This window comes from Citrus clementina, unplaced genomic scaffold (assembly GCF_000493195.1).
Source record: "Citrus clementina cultivar Clemenules unplaced genomic scaffold, Citrus_clementina_v1.0 scaffold_5, whole genome shotgun sequence".
Lineage (NCBI taxonomy): Eukaryota > Viridiplantae > Streptophyta > Magnoliopsida > Sapindales > Rutaceae > Citrus > Citrus x clementina.
This window is the reverse complement of record NW_006262201.1, coordinates 38552383-38570451: the sequence shown is the minus strand read 5'-3', so window position 1 is coordinate 38570451 and position 18069 is coordinate 38552383. Positions and strand designations below refer to the sequence as shown.

Genomic DNA, 18069 nt, shown 5'->3' with positions numbered 1-18069 from the left:
AGATGTAATATGCATTATTGGTGTTGAACAAGAAATAAAAAGCCTATGCAGGCTTTATGAACTAGGAAGGGCTTGGCTAGGTTACAGACCATGCAAGTACAACTAAAAATGGTGTTGCTTGTTGAAGGGTCCTCATAAAATGAAGCGTATGCCCCACATGAGTTGACTCCCAATCATCCCGCTGAGCTTGGCAGTACTTGAATGGTCTGTAACCTAGCCAAGCCCTTCCTAGTTCATAAAGCCTAACTGTTCTTTTTTCTTGTTTTTTATTAGAAATAAACCAGAACGCAAAAATGGATGTGCCACGTGTAAGTCCGTCACCGAGACTTCAGGAAAAGGAAAGTCTTTACTGTCGGTGCTCGGTCACTCCTTGTGGAGACAATTTATAGTGGACCACTAATATCCCGACGACAGATTACGAGTCTGGCGATTCTGCTCCTAACACTTTATTTTGGATAATTACACCTATCTCCTCGATTTTAAGATTCTTCTAACCCATACCCCATTTTCATCAAAACAAAAACTTTCCCTCCCTTCATTCATGTATAAACTGTATTTCACATTTATGATAGATGGCATTTTCTGATAAATATATCTAAACATACATTTTTGTTTAAATATTATATCAAAATTTACAGATATTTATAATAAAAACATTCCAATAGCTTTTTTACATAATTTCATGAACAATTATTTTTGTATTAAAAAAATAATACAAGAATAGCACAACAATATTAAACAAAAAATATTTTTTATCTTTTAGTAATTATGTACTATTATTTGTTCTCATATTACTACTTTAGTTTTATAATTGTATAACATTAATATTTTTTTACCTGAAACAGGAAACTTTTTCTAACACATTTAAAAGATATTATCAATAGAATGTGTTAAGCTCTCAATAAAATTTTTAAAACAATCACAATAATCATATCTTACATTAATTGAAATCATTATCTTAACTTCTTAACGCGATTCATTATGAATTTTAAGAAAATATTTTTTAATCTAAATTACTTGTTAAATTTAATTTCTGATTAATGAAGTCAATAACTAAGAGTTAATATTACCTAATAATGATCTTGAGGTACGAATGCAATTTTATTAAATGTTTAAGTAATAAATATCAAGTTAATTCACAAGAATTATATTAACAATTATTTTAATAAGTAAATAAATACGAATTAAGCTTATTATGATTGTTTTACTTTGTTCATTACTACTTCGTTACCTTATTTTTTTTCTCTAAAGAAATGAGGGGAAAAAGAAACTTAAAAATAAAAAGAAACACTTGTCTATTAATTACATTGAATTCCCAAAATCATTTACTGTTTTCAAGGAAGCCCCGTCACCAAGTCAAAAACTAAAGTTATTACATAAGTGACAGCTTACACAACCGCGTACACTCTTTTGCGTCGCAACTCGCAATGCCGAATTATTGAAAAGTCCAACTACTACCACCACCACCACTACAAACAACGCCACCGTTTTGATCGACCAAAACGACAATTAAGAATGAATCCTAGCAAAACGACCGGCAAACAACCGATGGCCGTAGACATAGACGACATGCCGGAGACGCCTCAGCACCGTGGGATCCACCACCGTAGGGCCCACTCCGACACCTCCTTCCGCTTCGATGACTTCTTACTCTTCGACCCCTCAGACCTCGACCTCTCCGCCCTCGACCTCCCCTCGCCCAATCCGACGCCGCCACGTGGCGTCCCCATGGCCCTAGATTCCTCCGAGGACTCCTCGTCCAACAGCCACGGCCAGAAGCAGCAGAAGCAAAGCCAAAACCCGCCGAAACCTAAGCCTATCAACCACCTCCGTAGCCTCTCCGTTGACTCCGATTTCTTCGACAGCTTGGGTTTGACCTCCCCCGCTTCAGGTGGCGGTGCAGGAAACAGTGCGGCGGGGGCGGGAGGAGGAGGAGAGAAGAGAAGTTACCATAGGCATAGTAACTCAATGGATGGGTTTGAGGTAGAGTCTATCTTAGGTGACGGTGTTAAGAAGGCCGTGGATCGTGATCGCCTCGCTGAACTCGCCCTCATCGATCCCAAACGAGCTAAAAGGTTTGCTTTCTCTTCAACTTTTTCACTATTACGACGACATCGTTTGATGATTTTGTATTTATTTATATTTGTTTGCCATCTATGTGAAAGAAAATAAAAAAAATAGTATTTCATATGTGTTAATATATATATCTTTCTCAAGAGTGAAATTAACTTTTGGGAGTGGGTACAAAGATTGTTCTAATGGGATATGATCTTTTTTGTAGGATTTTAGCTAATAGGCAATCAGCGGCTCGTTCAAAGGAGAGGAAAATAAGATACACGAGTGAGCTAGAGAGGAAAGTGCAGACACTTCAAACTGAAGCAACCACCTTGTCTGCACAGGTCACAATGTTGCAGGTAAGGTTTCGTGATTGCATATAGTAGCACTAGATGAGAGAATTGTTGACCTGCTGATGTATTTAGGGTGTGTATGCGTGGTTTATGATAACCTTTTTTCTGTCATTGTTTTTTAGTTTCATACTCCAATTACAGTTGTGATCTTCTGTTAAACTTTCTTTAGATTTTCATGTACTGCACATTTTTATTCCATAAGTCTGTGATGTACGAGGTTTTTTCTTTTGGCAGATTTTCTCCACCCCCTGATGAACTTATTTTTGAGCAGTTAAGAGGGGTTAATGATAGGATGTTTTATCGATCTAATGATTACATTATTGAAAACTCTTAATTGAGTGATTCTTCGTGAAAGGTGCTTCTAATGCAAGGGGTGTCTTGTGTGCATTATTATTATCATTATTATTATTTTTAAAACTAAAGCAATGCTGTTTCTCAATACCAATTGCTTGATGTTTAAATGCAGGCTTGTTTGAGACTTCGATTTGCACTATTATTCTTTAATGCTTATTACTCCAGGGCTTGGCCATTTCTTAGATTTTTGTCCTTTCTGCGTTGCCCTGTTTTGTCTATATCTGTCCACAGTAGGAAACTAAAGTCTACCCTTCTTTCCTGTTGATTCTTTTTGTGCACTCATTATTTCACTACTATTTATTTTATTTCCCATTTCATTGGCCTTCCCATCTACATGTTAATTTCTTAGTTCTCATCAGTCATGGCTTTTGAACATTGTGTGACGCATCTCATCTTACCATCACTCTGATTCTCTGAATCCCGTAGAATATGGCCCAATCATTTGGCGGTTCTGGTGCTGAGCTTTGAGTTACATGCAATGTTGGTGTAGCTCTTGTTTTGACTTTTGTGAAGTTAAAATGGCTATACCAGTGTAAACCCAAGTTATACTGTATTGGATACACTAGATTTTGTATTATTGAAACCTTCATCTGCAGTGATCCGTCATCTATATATCACCCGCATCAATTCGTATTTTCATGTATCTTATTCTCAATTTTCAAGGTGAGAAGTTACGGGTGGATTTGTCAATTTTGACACAGCCATTAATATTAGTTGCTGTGGACTATGTATGGTTGATTTCAGATTAATTAGTTACCAATATTAGTAATTACCACATTTGCATTTTAGTGGAAGCTAGATGATATGATTGAATTTAGATTAATTAGTTATTAATATACCTAGTTTTGTCACATATACATTCTAGTAGAATCTTATAGTTATCCATTTGATAGCTTATAGATAAGTGCAAAGGCATAAATTATGGACCACGAAAAATAAACTGCAAAGGCATCAAATATGGACCACAAGAAATAAACTTTGAATATAATGATGAATATAATATTATTTGAAAGACAGTGGAGTGTACACACATGCAGGTGTAATTTAGATGTGTGCCTGTGTTTGCTGTACTGGTTAATTCTATGTTTTGAAAAGTAAATGAGCAAAGGTTCAGTAAGTGGTATGAATATCTGTCAAAAATGACATAATGTAGATGTGTGCCCGTGTTTGCTGTACTGGTTAATTCTATGTTTTGAAAAGTAAATGAGCAAAGGTTCAGTAAGTGGTATGAATATCTGTCAAAAATGACATAATGTAGATGTGTGCCCGTGTTTGCTGTACTGGTTAATTCTATGTTTTGAAAAGTAAATGAGCAAAGGTTCAGTAAGTGGTATGAATATCTGTCAAAAATACAGTAATAGTTTCCTGCAGAAATCATGAATGGTTCTTCTGGTGCTCCACATTTATCCCTATTTTCCCACTAGCTTTAATTCTTACTTAGGCACTTTTCTGGCCTTAGCTTAATTTACTTTAGAATTATACCATTTTATCTTCACGAGCTTCTTAATCACCTGTGGTTCTGTACAGCTTTCACTGTTCTGGATACGGTATCAATTTGATAATACTCACGAAAAGCATTTTAAAAAGAGGGTTGGGGAGGGGGGGGGGGGGGGGGGGGGGATGGTAGTATATGCAAAAGAGATCATCTATGTTCATTTACATTGTTCTATGTGATGCAGAGAGACACTACTGGGCTAACAGCTGAGAATAAGGAACTCAAACTGCGGTTACAAGCTATGGAGCAACAAGCACACCTTAGAGATGGTATTAATTTCCTGGTAACTTATCATTTTAAATGGAGTTTGTAAAGCGGACTAACTTATCCCATTCCCATTTCATGAAAAATTTCAACTCTTGAAGTTAATGGAATGTCTTAAATTGAAAAGTGTTAATATAACAATTAAAACAATGCTAGACTTAAAAGAAATGCACAATGAAAAAACTAGATTTATTTTGAGTGCTATTTCTAATATTCTTTCCTGGTGGCTTACACAGCTTTAAATGAAGCATTAAGGGAAGAAGTGCAGCGGCTTAAGATAGCTACTGGCCAGATTCCAGCTGCAAATGGGAATCCTTTTGGCAGAGGATTACCTCCCCAGTTTCCCTCCCACCAGCAGGCCATGCATAACTTTGGTGGCCCCCAGACTCAGCAGCAGCAGCAGCAGCAACAGCAACAGGTGCCTCAGCCATCGACCAACAATCAGACTCATGGGCAGTCACGCCCGAACTTCATGGACTTCAACCAGAGGGTCTAGTTCCATTCAAGAAACTTCATTGTCGGGAATCTAATCATTGAGAAAGTAGAAGGATATTATGCATGCCATTTGGTATCTCTGTAAATAGAAATGTTGGTGCGTTGCAAGATAAGGTTGTTAAAGAGTGTTGCTCCCAATCAGCCCCTTGTATCAGTTGCACATATGGCTATGTTATTCGGTAGGATAGAAGATTAGTCCAAACATGATGTAGAAAAACTAGATGGTAATGGTATAATTGATGGCTGGGAAATGGATGGTTGGGATCTTTCTTTGCTTTTGTGGAACGGTTGTAGAATTGGTATGACCCAACGGACGTCATGTTAATGATTTTTTTAAAAAAATTTTACAATTAGTAATTGAAATGCCCTAGTGGAGGGTGACTCTGATAGGGATTTGGGATCTTGAGCAACGCAGTAACTGGCAAGGTACAAGGAGACGTAATTTTCTTGACGGCAATTTTGATGATACTTTCTTGTGATTGAATCATTGAACTTTGTTTATTTTTATTAACTTGCAGGTGAGAGTGGATACAGAGATGCAATCTTCATTCATAATAATATACGAGAATAAATATTATCGGTATTATAAGTGAATTTTATGCTTTGGGAAGGAAACATTGATGAAGCCAATTGCAAACTCAACAGTCAACTTAGTTACGGGCATCTCGTAGCCATTACCAATGAGTGAATGAAAAATCAAGTGCTGAGCAATTTTGTTTCATCCACTTTTAAGTGGCCGAAAGTGACAAGTAATTGATAACATCAAAGATGTTTACCTGTCAACCCAATAATGTTAACATGTACAAACAGAGATGAGGAACAAAGCCTGCAGAGATACCAACTGAAGAATAAATGAACAGACTTAACGCCATACAAGTTGATCTTTCATTGAAAAGTATGCTCAAGGAATTTCCAACTGTGTATTACACACCAACAACATCGTAAACAACAAACTTTGTCCTACATTCCTTTCGAGTGTTTCACATGTAACAAAGTGCATAAATTCCGCAACCTATGATTTGATAAATGCAAACATAACTTTTTTTTTTTTTTTTTATCTGCCAAGTGATACAGAGACTGACGATGGAGCTAAGCATCTTATTGACCATGGTGCTCTTAGCTGTGTTTTTACTTTCATTTTTCTTCTTAATGCGATCGATGGCTTCACCAAAAGAAATGGAGGGAATTCCAGGGAGCCTGGGCTTGCCTATAGTAGGTGAAAGCTTCGCATTTTTATCTGCTTTTTCAAAACCTTCTGGCATATACAGCTTTGTGAAAGAAAGGCAGCAGAGGTACAAAAATAACATATACTAGTTCTTTATTCAAAAAGTGCATAATTTAAATTAAAAAAAAAAGAAGGTTAAAAAACGAGAGACTTCTTATCATCTCATGTACATGCATCAATTTTGCTCCCCAGGTATGGGAAAGTGTTCAAGACTTATACGTTGGGAAGATTCTCAGTGATAATGACTGGGAGAGAAGCAAGCAAAATTTTGTTAACAGGAAAAGATGGGATGGTGAGCTTGAACCTTTTTTACACAGGGCAGCAAGTGTTGGGTCCGACCAGCTTGCTTCAAACCAATGGAGAAGCACACAAGCGGCTGAGACGTCTGATTGCTGAGCCCCTCTCAGTGGATGGCCTGAAAAAGTACTTTCAGTTTATTAACACACTGGCTATTGAAACATTAGATCAATGGTCTGGGAAAAAAGTGCTAGTACTTGAAGAGGCTTCTACAGTTGAGTCTTGATTGTTGAATCAAATGGGAAAATTTATTTGTCTCCTGGAAATATTACATTGCTATAGTATTAACTAAATATTTTGAATTAATGCAGTTCACTCTCAAAGTAATAGGGAACATGATAATGAGCTTGGAACCTACCGGCGAGGAGCAAGAAAAGTTCAGAGCCAATTTCAAACTCATTTCTTCATCATTTGCATCGTTGCCATTAAAGATACCAGGAACTGCTTTTTATCGCGGTATCAAGGTAATACTTCTCAGTTGCAATATAAAAGAGTCAAATGCACACCTTATATATGCAACAGCAAATGTTAAGATCGAGATTTGAACTCCAAACCTCTTGTACCTCTCTAAAAAATCCTACCGGTTGCAAAACTAGTATTCACATTTTTTGTTTCCCTCTGGCATGATGTTTGATATGATCAGGCTCGAGATAGAATGTATGCCATGCTAGATTCTATAATTTCCAAGAGGCGAAGTGGGGAAAGCATCCAGCAAGATTTCCTGGAATCTTTGATAATAAAGCATAGCCAAGCAGCAGATGAAGAAGCTAATGAAGATAAACTAACTGACAAACAATTGAAGGACAATATACTTACTCTTCTTGTTGCAGGTCATGATACCACAACTGCGGCTCTCACATGGCTCATCAAATTCATTGAAGAAAATCCGGCTGTTCTGCAAAAACTCAGGGTAATGTTAACTTAACTTTCTGCTGAAAGTTCTAACTTCCTATGCTGGAGATATTTTACTGGAATTTGGTGATAGTTTTGATTTTCGCAGGAGGAGCACCGTGAAATCCAAGCAAACAGAAATGGTGGGTCAAATCTGACTTGGTCTGAAGTTAATAACATGCCTTATACAACCAAGGTAAGCAGCATAAGAACAAATGTTTGCTTTCAGAATCATTTCTCCATTGAAAGCTCACTGATTCTTGGTACTTACCTACATTGAAATTCAGGTAATTAGTGAAACTCTTCGTAGGGCGACGATACTGCCTTGGTTTTCAAGAAAAGCCGCTCAAGATTTTGAGATTGAAGGTACGATTCTGCTAAAGCTGATATTTTCAGCAAACTTATGAATTTGTGGTTCTAAATTGTTTTGAACTCCAGGGTACAAAATCGTGAAAGGTTGGTCAATTAACTTGGATGTTGTCTCTATTCACCATGACCCTGGAATTTTTGCAAATCCTGAAAAGTTTGATCCCTCCAGATTTGATGTAAGCTCATTTCAGTTTGTAATTTGTTCATCAACTTTCTGACTCTCTAAATGCACTCCAGGAAATAATTTGTTTTTTTCCAATGGCAGGCACCAATTAAGACTTTCAGCTTTCTTGGATTTGGCAGTGGACCGCGAATGTGCCCTGGAATAAATTTGGCTAAATTGGAAATCTGTATTTTCATCCATCACCTGGTGTGCAGATACAAGTAAGTTGAATGATAACATGTCAAAATAAAGTTACTGAGGTACAAAATGAATCACAGTTTAGGCAGCTGTATCCTGATTCTAAAGTTGTGAATTTGTTCTCTCTCATCACAGGTGGAGAGCTCTGGAGAAAGATGACTCCGTACAACCAACACTTGTCCGGATGCCGAGAAACAAATACCCAATCGCTGTTGAGCCTCTATAAAATGTCTCTCATCAGAGAAACTGCTAAAACCATTAGGAGAAGGATAATAAGAGCTGAAAACGAAGCAAGAACGAAAACCAACACAGACCAAGTAATAGTCTGTGAAGCCCAAATTCAACTTCTTGTTTATGCCCCTGCAATGAAATAAAATTTATAATTTTCGAAATAAAGACAAATTATGAATTACGTGCTACATCAAATTCACACATCGTAGAAGGATTGATTTCCTTCAATGGGTGATTTTAAGTTGCCTAGCGCAAATTTTTCAATTATTTGTAGAAGCAAATACGATGACTCTTCATATATGAATGCTGGAGAACAAATCAACAAAAGGTTAAAAACAGACAGGAAATCTCTCCAGAGTTGAGACTTCTAATTTCTGATGCAGTTTTATTTATGGCAATTTGGGAATAAATTCATTGGGACGATATATTAAAAACGTAACTAATATGAAACATTATAGAACCTGGAAAATGTTGCCGATACAAATTCTGATTCCATTACAAATAAAGAATTCTGCTACAACAAGACAACAAACTGAAACAATCCTAAGCCATAATGATTTCACTTGTGCGCAGCACAAACACAATTCTCACTTCCTATATCTGCTGCAATGCAAGGAGGCTGTCTTTTTCCATCCTCATACCATGTTGAGCGATTGTCTATTAACTCGTTCAAGAAATCATCCAGCTTGTCAATTGTGACATTGGGCATCACTACTACATGTGCAATGTTACCTTGGCAAGCAAGCTGCCACCTACGGACAAACTCTTCATCTTGAGGACGCTCAAACACAACGGTGCTGCTAAGCTCATTCAACATGGCACTAATCCCAGCATCAAGAAGGCGGTCCTTCAAGTAGTGAGCATTTCTAAGACACTTCTGGACTTCTTTCTGGAACCCTTTGTAACCTTTTCTATTGAGGGTGTACCAGAGGAAGATAGGAGCATGGCCATTTCGGCTTCCCATGATTGTGGCATCTCTTGAAGCAAGGTACTCTACATTGCTTGAAAGGACATTGATGTGTTCCATTCTCGTTATTTGAACACCACAAGGCATTGGACATCCCACAAATTTGTGGCCTGAGACACTCACACTTCCAATGGGTTTCTTAAAAGAAACCTTTGGTGCCTGCACAGCGACAAGAACAGTAAGCCCAAACGGTTTAATAAGTTCCACACAGGACTATGCATGGACCAATATTCACGGAAGGTTTCTGTTAAATTTGAGTAACAAGAAGCTACTGCACATACTAAGCTTCTGGGACTAACATTAATGCGATGACATTATTCAATAATCCACTAGTGAAATGTGACAACGTTCTTCACAAACTAATATTATGAACAGGACTTTAGGCAAAAATTGATTAAAACAATGCCTGAAGATAAACATGGAAGACAAGAAAAGAAGGTGAACAAACTTGTCAGTATCAAGCATATTTGACGAATTGATATTAACCAGCGTTCCACAGACCATGATTGGTTTATACAAGGGCATAGGATGCCATTTAATATGCAGGGGGCAATCAGCCTCTCTGAGAAATGGGCATAAAATGCAAAATAAGGCAACCAAAATTTTTAACTTTGTCTGTCAATAGTGGCAAATGGGAAGACTTACTTTTTTAACAAAAGGCATCATGAGTCCAAACAGAGCTCCATCACAATGAATGTAGAAGCGATCTTGCGTAAATCCACTTTCTTCAAGAGTTTGAATAACAAGATCAAGGTCATCAACAGCTCCTTTAACAGTAGTTCCTGCAATACAGGTAATCCATCAAACCAGGGTTGTGATCCCTGCAGACTCATACCCACTGTTCAATGTGTGAACATGTAAGGAAGGGAGCAAAGATAGAAAAACAGACCTATATTAACATTAATGATAGCTGGCTTGTCCTTGTTCTGGAGTAATTTAGCTTTAAAACCAGCACAATCAATTTCACCGGAGATCAAACAGTCAACCTTCACACATTCCATTCGATACATACGTGCTGCTTTAAAGACAGAATAATGCGATTCTCGTGATGCATAAAGAATTCCATCAGGAAACACCTCTCTCCTGCACAATCAGATTATTTTCTATATCACATATCTGTGACAGAAAAAACATATAATTTTGTAATACCGAAAGAAACACCATGAAGCTAAAGCCACAAGCTACTCACCCAACTAATATTCCATGAAGGTTGCCTTCTGTACCACAGTTTGTAATGTATCCCCAGTACTCATTATTCTCTAGTTCCCAAAGACGGGCAAACCAATCCAAAACACCAACTTCAAACTGTCTTGAATGAACACCATAGTTGCTCTCAATAAATGGATCCCCAAGATTATTGATGGAGAAATGCTGCAACTGAGCAAGAGCACCATAATCGAAGTCCAGATTATAAGGATAACCTGAAACAATGACACCAGTCAACACAACTGGTCACAAAATAGAAAAAAGAAGTAATGTGCAAAAAATGGAAAAAAAAAAAAAATCTTGGAAGCAGCAATTTTTTCACCTTCTTTAAGTTTTCCATTTTTTTAACTCAAACATCAGCATACACATAAGTAACCTAACTTGCATTAAAAATTTCTGATATTACATTACTACATGTCATCACCACCCAGTAGCAAAGAAATGAAAAAATAACAAATGATGATGATAACAATTTTCTGAGACATGGTAATGCTTAATCACGACCCATGAAACTAGGCAACTTGTTCCTCTCTTCAGGCAGTTGGCATTTAGCAACTAAACTAACAACCAACAAAACTTCCATGACAAGTTACTAAAACTGAGGAAGCACAAGTTCATCATTGCGTTTCCCGTACGGCGGGTTTTAATCATTTTAACCTTAAGCATAAATGGTGGATGACAAGCGAGTGACCGAATCATTAAATCAAACACTTTCGTTTGTAGTTACAAAAGTACCCTTCATTAACAAAAGTATTACTTCATGTTCTACCAAAACGACATAGTTTATGAAACATCTGTGGTGGCTCTGATCTTTTAATTTACCTAAATGGTGTTTGGTCCGTTCCATTAAGGTCTTCCTATATCGAGCCAAGACCCCAGCCATGTAAGCCTCCTTGTCGCCAGTGAACTCGTCGTCTGCCTCGGGTTCCGTGACAGAGAAGCACGACGCGTGTACGTTCTTCCCAAGCACAATCTCTTTCTCGGCGGTCTTATGCTTCAGCTCATGGCCGTTTTCCGTCACCACCGGAGGCACCGGTTCCGCCACCACGGCCGTTGGATCGAAGACCGGACCAAATTTCTCGGCCAACCCTCCGTTCACCTGCTTCATCATCGCTTCAGCCATATAACTTGCTAAAAATAACTGATCCTTTGATCTGAGAATGGAAATGAGAGTCCTTTGATCTGAAAATGGAAATGAGAGTAATTCCTTGTTACAGCAAGCAAATTGCTCTAGATTTTAATTTGTATTTTAACAAAAATAGAAAAATTGCAGATCTGAAATGAAGAGAAAGAGGGACCGCACTTGATTGGTGGACTAAGAGGCGGTGTACTCGTTCAATCAGACACGAGAGAGAGCTGCAAATTTGGAGAGTGAAAACAAGACGGCTCTAGCTCCCTATTTAATATTTATAGTCGCGATTCTCTGGCTGGAGAGATTTTTTTTTTTCTTTTAATTTTTTTTTTAATTCCCAATTACTGAATTATTATAAGGCTAATTACATTGTGTTTCACGGACAAGGCTAGGTTGCAGAAGCTGCAACTAACAGCCAAGGCAACAGCTGCCTTGGCCTGGTTGCATCGGCACCAACATGCGTGGGGGATTCCCATTGACTATGTTACTTGCAGAAGCTGTGACATAGCAAGGTCCTGTGTTACACAACTTATGTAAAACTGTTACGGAATTGTGGTTTGGCTATTAATAGTTATCATAATATGCCAGCTCCAAATTAAATAAAAAATAAGAAATAATTTAGTTCATCAGAGCCCGATCATGTTTATTATTTCATCTATCTCTTTTAAGCAGCATGTGAAAATCACATGATTAGACGAGTTTTCAGACATGGCATTGGAAGGAGACCCAACAACCAAAGCCGCACATGCACAATGCGCTGCTGTGAACAGCGTTAAAGATTTATCTTAAACGGTGACGTATCTATCTCTCTCCGTGCGTACATTGGTGGAAAATTTCCTTTAATCATTATCCAAATTTCATCACAGCGCAAAAAATAAAAATCATCAAAGCGAGACTCTCCAACGTGGAAAGATCAAGATTCGGGATGGATAAGTGTCGACCGGACACGTATGTGAATCACGGCAAATGAGTCTAGTAATTAGCACTCTGTGTTCCAACAACGGTAAAGATCAAGGGCATGTAGAGGGAGGGATTATCTATCTTCTTACATATAAATTTTTTGTGATTTTTTTAGTGAATTGAGAAAACAGAGCTAGATCTCAGTTTCTAGTTCTTGAGAAAGTGTTTTGAGAGTGATGAAAAACAATAAGAAATAACCAGATATATATATATATATATATATATCATTTCGACAGCATTTCTTAAGAAAGCATTTTGTGGCACAAATTGATTATTGATGTTAAAAATGTGGATAGTGGTTTGGAGATGCTGTTGGGATGTTGCTAGCTACTGTGCTTATGAATTAATTGTAATGAATACGACACTCATCGATAAATATAGATTCACTGATGATGTAGTTTATCTATCTTATTCCAAATAAGAAACTAGTTGTTTTTCATCACTTCTATGATTGTCATCTCCAATCAATATTCAAGGGGGTCGTCAATGTCCCGATACGGTATGATTATAATTTTTTCTATCTGTGAGCGATATGATATATCACTAAAAATATCAAGGATTCAAATTACAGGATCCCATTTGTATTACTGGAGGTTTTTGAAAACGGGTGTTTCGTTGAAAGGTATTTTATTTTTTATCCCAGTTTTGTGATAGTCTCGTGGCCTCATTTGATTTGTAGAGACAAGCTATGTCATTAATCGTGAAACTATAAAAGAAGAAGAATCGTGGCGTTATTGACCCCATATAATTTTTGAACTTTTTACCCGCACAAAGACACGAGTGAACTGAGCGGTGAAGATCCCCGATTTAGGTATTCAACAAAATTCCCAACAGGTCCCCTGCCCCTCCCCTCTTTCATCACACGGTATCAAGTATCAACATCCAAATCTTGGAAGAAAAGGAAAAGAAAGAAAAAATCGCCCGCGCCCCCCCAGTCCTCTACGCCGCGTAAAATGGACGCACCCCCGATCTACGGTCTCCCGCAGGACACGCTTCACCAAATCTTCTCATCGCTCCCGCTCCGCCAAATCATGATCTGCCGGTCAGTTTGCAAACTCTTCAACCAAATCCTGACGTCATCATCCTTCATACACCTCATCTCCACCCAAAAACCTCCCCTCTCCCTCCTCGCCCTCCGCCCACCTCACCACCAGCGCCACGTGTCACATTCCGCGGCCGCCCTCCACGTGTACGACCCCAACCAAAACCAATGGCTCAGATTCGATCTCAGCTTCCTCCCTTTCAGGTCACTGCACCCCGTCGCTTCTTCCCCAGGTCTAATTTATCTCTGGGGCGACTTGCCTGACTCTCCCGAGTCAAACAAGTCACTCATTGCTTGTAACCCGTTGACTCGTCTGTACAGAGTCTTGCCTCAGTTGGGCTCCGCCTGGTCGAAGCACGGATCCGTTTTAGTTGACTCACTTAACAAAGTAATGGTACTCACCGAACTCGCTGCTTTATTTTTCTCTAATTCAAATCACTGGCTTAAATTCTCTTCAAATTTGCCATCAAAACCTAGGAGTCCGATCCTTATGTTGAATTCGGTTTACGCATTATGCGACGTCGGATCGCCGTGGAGGAGTCAGTGGAAGTTATTCTGTTGTAATTTATCGAGTTTAACAAATTCACAGCAGTTTTGGCATTGCCTCGAGAGGCGCGAGTGGGGGGATGTGTTTGATATTCTAAAACGGCCTCGCTTGGTGCGGGGTGTGGGGAATAGGATACTGATGATTGGGGGATTGAAGTCTTCCTTTACATTGAATGCTTCGTGTTCGACAATATTGATATTGAGATTGGACTTGGATTTGTTGGAGTGGGAAGAAGCAGGGAGAATGCCGGTGGAGATGTACAGGTGTTTCTCAGAGTCCAGTAAGTTTAAGGTGTTTGGAATGGGGGATAAGGTTTGCTTTTCGGCCAAGAGAGTTGGGAGATTGGCGTTGTGGGAGTGTGAGAAAGGAGGGGGAGGAGAGTGGAGATGGATTGATGGGTTGCCTGGGATTGGGGATGGGCCTTGTCGTGGATTTGTGTACGAAGCTAGTCTTAATGCCTTGCCTTGATTCATTTTCAGAGGTTCGTATTCTGCTGTCAAACTGTAAACGTTGTATTGCAATTTTTTTTTTTTAATTAATGGAAAAATGTGTAATGTTGTTTCTAGTTCATTAGCTTTTTACTTGGAAGAAAATGGAAAATTGGATTAAGTTTTGGTGTTGGTGTTTGTCAGAATTCAACTGAGTAGAAGGATATAATCCCAAAAGGAGATATGTTATTTTCATATGATACCTCGTAGCTGTGTACATTATCCTCAAATTTGTCACCAGTTCACTGTTCTGTCGCCATAGCTGGTGAATGCTGCAAATTCCTGTGTTGAATCTTAGGTTGAATTGATTTTTTGAAACATGTTGTGAGAAATAATACACTTAAAAAATTAGTTTTTGGCTGGAGACTAGTTAGAGGCATATAACTAGTGCTTTTGCCATTCACTGAGGCTTAAAGATAGTCCACAAGTGGGGTTTCAGTGTGCTTGAGGTCAGAAGTTACCATGTGAGAATTGACAGAATGCACAGGTTGTTAGGAGTTCTAAGTGCTTGTTTGGTATGACTTATCCAATGGCCATAGTCTTTATTTAATCCCAAAAGTTCTTTTCACAGTTTTTTTGTTGTTTGGTTTTATTTTGAGTTTTTGCTGATTAAATAAGATATTTTCCCTTTGCTAGTAAAAGCTCAAATTTTAGGCTTTTGGGTGGAGGTTGGAGAGCTTTCTTGAAAAGTTAAATTGTCTAACATGTCCATTATTTATTTTATATTCTTACTTCATTCATTTCAGAATATAACTTTAAAAACTTGTTTCTTAAAGTAATTTTACAATTTTTTGTAAAAGCTCTCATTGACAACCCAATAACTAAAATTTTTTTAGTAAAAGCTTTACTTGAATACTTTGAAAAGTTAAACCAAACAGAGCTTGACACGCACATCCTCTAGTCACCTTATTTCCTCTATTTTGTTTTTTGGGGTGGGGTGGGGGGGGGGGGGGGGGGGTTGAGGATTAAAGAACCGGCAGCTGTCTGAAAAACTACAATTAGTGTTAACCAAGGAAAGTAATTCGTGGTAAAGACAAGATACACTAGGCCTAGAAAGACCCCTGCTTGAAACTCAAAAATATCTTGTGGGATTGTGACATTGTGTGACATGAGACAATAATACCACTTCTATGATAGAGCTCTTCATTCCTGCTTTGCCTCATCCGGTATGTTGTGATTGTAATCATTCCAGTTTTTCTATCATTTCAAATATTATAACCTGAAATGCTTGATCATGAGCCAGATGGAGACATAATGATAGGTGTAAGAGTTTGAAATTGAGCTTTTAGGGGGATTAGTGATCAGTTAGAAACTATGTAACATCAGAACTGGTGCCTGTTTGGTGTGGATGTCAAATCTTTCTAGCACTCACATGGCATGAATTTTGTCAGACACATGAAGGATGAGTTGCCATAAACATTATTTATAGTTCTGAAATGTTTCTTGGGGTCATATGGTTCTAGCCTCCTAATAATTAAGAAATGTCTCCAAGTTGCCTATTTAACCTTTTGAGATGATAAAGTATTTGCTGGAAGCAGTTGGCACATGTGCACTTCACTCATTCTGATGTATCAATGTAAATTCCTAGTAATTTGTAATTTGTTGGAGAAGAACCTTCAGAAACTTTCAACAACCGTGAGTTTCTTTCCCTGGAACCTTTTGTTGAGGCATCTGTGACATTGTGCCCATATGTCTTGAATTATCCATGCGATTGACTGCCATTGTTGAGGTTGTTCTAATTTATGTTGGATGATGCAAGGAGATATGAAGATTGATGGATAGTAATGTCTGTGTTTTGTTTGTTTTAGAGGTTTTGGGGCTAATGACTAAGGTGTTAAATGTAAATGTGTATATATGTTTTCTTTGAGATGGAATCTCACTTTCCCTCTCATTCTCTTTTCCGCCTTTTATTCAATGCTTTTAAGCGTGTGAGTTTTGAATTTGCTTAATGTGAGTCTGCATTTTCAAAGTTATGGAGAACCAGTCTCTGTTAGTATGGGAATCTCTACTGAAAAGCACTTTCGTAGGTTGAATAAATTTCGGTTTTCTGCTGGTAATCTCTAAGGGAGTGTTTTTGCTCATTGAGCTGGAGTGCCCACAGTGAAGTTTTTCATTCAAATGGAAACCAGATCCACATTATTTATTGAGACTTGTGTAGTTTTTTAAGCCATGCCTAGTGCCCTATGATTAGTTAAGATATTCTTGTCAAGACAGTTTCTCTGAACTGTAGTATGGAAGTAATACAAAGGCTCAAGCTTTAGATAATTTGTGCCGTTTGACAAAACGAATGATATCAACCCCACATTGATAAAAATTGAAATGGGTGTTTTCAAAGGAAAAATGTATGCATGCAAGATGTAAATTAAGGGCCTGTTTGGTAACGTTTTTCGTTCAGTATTTTTTGTTTTTTAAGAACAAAAATTAAATATATATATATATATATATATGTTTACAGCCCTTGTTTCTGCACTGTTACGATTTTTAATGGGAACGAGATCTTCTCATTCTTCATTTTTGTGAAGAAAAGCAGAAAATGACATTATGATGTTCTTCAATATTCATTTTAGTCGCCCTGCAGGGAAGCAATTATTCTAATGGTCCCACAAATGCTATCAAATTACTTGCTAAATGAGTGATGCTTTATAATATTTTATTTAAGTTTTATATTTCTAACAGTATATTAATGTAAGTGATAAAGTAAAGGTTTCTCGTTGGGTTAGTCTTTTTTCGAACGCACTATTTTTTTTTTCTTTTATTCCTTTATATTGGTTATTATTCTAGATAATTAAAATGGTTTTTTAAAATCGCATTTATTAGGTAAAAGAAAACTACATCCAAACCACAACTAAATTAATATAAAATATGTGCTATTAAATTAACAAATTTTAGATTTTCTAAAATAAATAGATATATACTAAACAAAAATTATTTCAAATTGAAACATGAAAATTTCTTGATTTTACATAATTTAATATAACTTTTATTTTGTGTTCTAAAATATATTAATGATTTTAATATTTTGATGGTAAGTTACGTCTAAGAATTATCATGAGATGATGTAACTCTTTTATCTTATACTCTTTTCATATAAATAGATATATACATAGGTAGATGTATATATTTGTATGTAAGATAATAATATATTAATTTTATGTCTTTTTTTGAAAAAAAAAATCAACATGAACAATACCTATATATGTATAATGGATTGCAAATTTCAAAAATTATAGCATAAACTCACAAAATATAATATCATTATTAAAAAAATCTTAATTAATAAAATAATTCTCCCACTCTATTTATTATTTCCAAATTTTCATATATCGTATTGAAAATA

General features: G+C 37.2%; 4 protein-coding genes across 5 annotated transcripts; 3 read left to right on the top strand and 1 right to left on the bottom strand.

The window, feature by feature from the left end:
* Positions 1 to 1333: 1333 nt before the first annotated feature.
* Positions 1334 to 5285, top strand: LOC18042009 (transcription factor VIP1). Its single transcript, XM_024184972.1, has 4 exons — positions 1334 to 2075; positions 2282 to 2414; positions 4442 to 4526; positions 4758 to 5285. Exons 1-4 carry the CDS (start codon positions 1516 to 1518, stop codon positions 5015 to 5017), a joined length of 1038 nt encoding a protein of 345 aa, XP_024040740.1. The 5' UTR covers positions 1334 to 1515; the 3' UTR covers positions 5018 to 5285.
* A 335-nt stretch (positions 5286 to 5620) lies between these two features.
* LOC18042008 (abscisic acid 8'-hydroxylase 3) lies at positions 5621 to 8725 on the top strand. The gene is made up of 10 exons (XM_024184971.1): positions 5621 to 5957; positions 6083 to 6308; positions 6434 to 6752; positions 6850 to 7002; positions 7182 to 7448; positions 7539 to 7625; positions 7717 to 7795; positions 7868 to 7974; positions 8064 to 8182; positions 8295 to 8725. The coding sequence occupies exons 2-10, from the start codon at positions 6100 to 6102 to the stop codon at positions 8383 to 8385; spliced, it is 1431 nt and encodes a 476-aa protein (XP_024040739.1). The 5' UTR covers positions 5621 to 5957; positions 6083 to 6099; the 3' UTR covers positions 8386 to 8725.
* Positions 8726 to 8859: 134 nt separating this feature from the next.
* LOC18042007 (serine decarboxylase) lies at positions 8860 to 12332 on the bottom strand. Of its 2 annotated transcripts, XM_024184970.1 has the most exons (6): positions 11867 to 12304; positions 11386 to 11745; positions 10547 to 10778; positions 10247 to 10440; positions 10003 to 10139; positions 8860 to 9516 (listed from the first exon to the last, which is right to left on the bottom strand). In XM_024184970.1, the coding sequence occupies exons 2-6, from the start codon at positions 11684 to 11686 to the stop codon at positions 8950 to 8952; spliced, it is 1431 nt and encodes a 476-aa protein (XP_024040738.1). In that variant the 5' UTR covers positions 11687 to 11745; positions 11867 to 12304; the 3' UTR covers positions 8860 to 8949. The 2 variants fall into 2 exon arrangements, with proteins under 2 accessions (XP_024040738.1, XP_006434436.1); XM_006434373.2 differs by having other exon boundaries at positions 11386 to 12332.
* Positions 12333 to 13312: 980 nt separating this feature from the next.
* LOC18041015 (SKP1-interacting partner 15) lies at positions 13313 to 15035 on the top strand. Its single transcript, XM_006434372.2, has one exon. It carries the CDS (start codon positions 13609 to 13611, stop codon positions 14710 to 14712), a length of 1104 nt encoding a protein of 367 aa, XP_006434435.1. The 5' UTR covers positions 13313 to 13608; the 3' UTR covers positions 14713 to 15035.
* The last annotated feature ends 3034 nt before the right edge of the window (positions 15036 to 18069 follow it).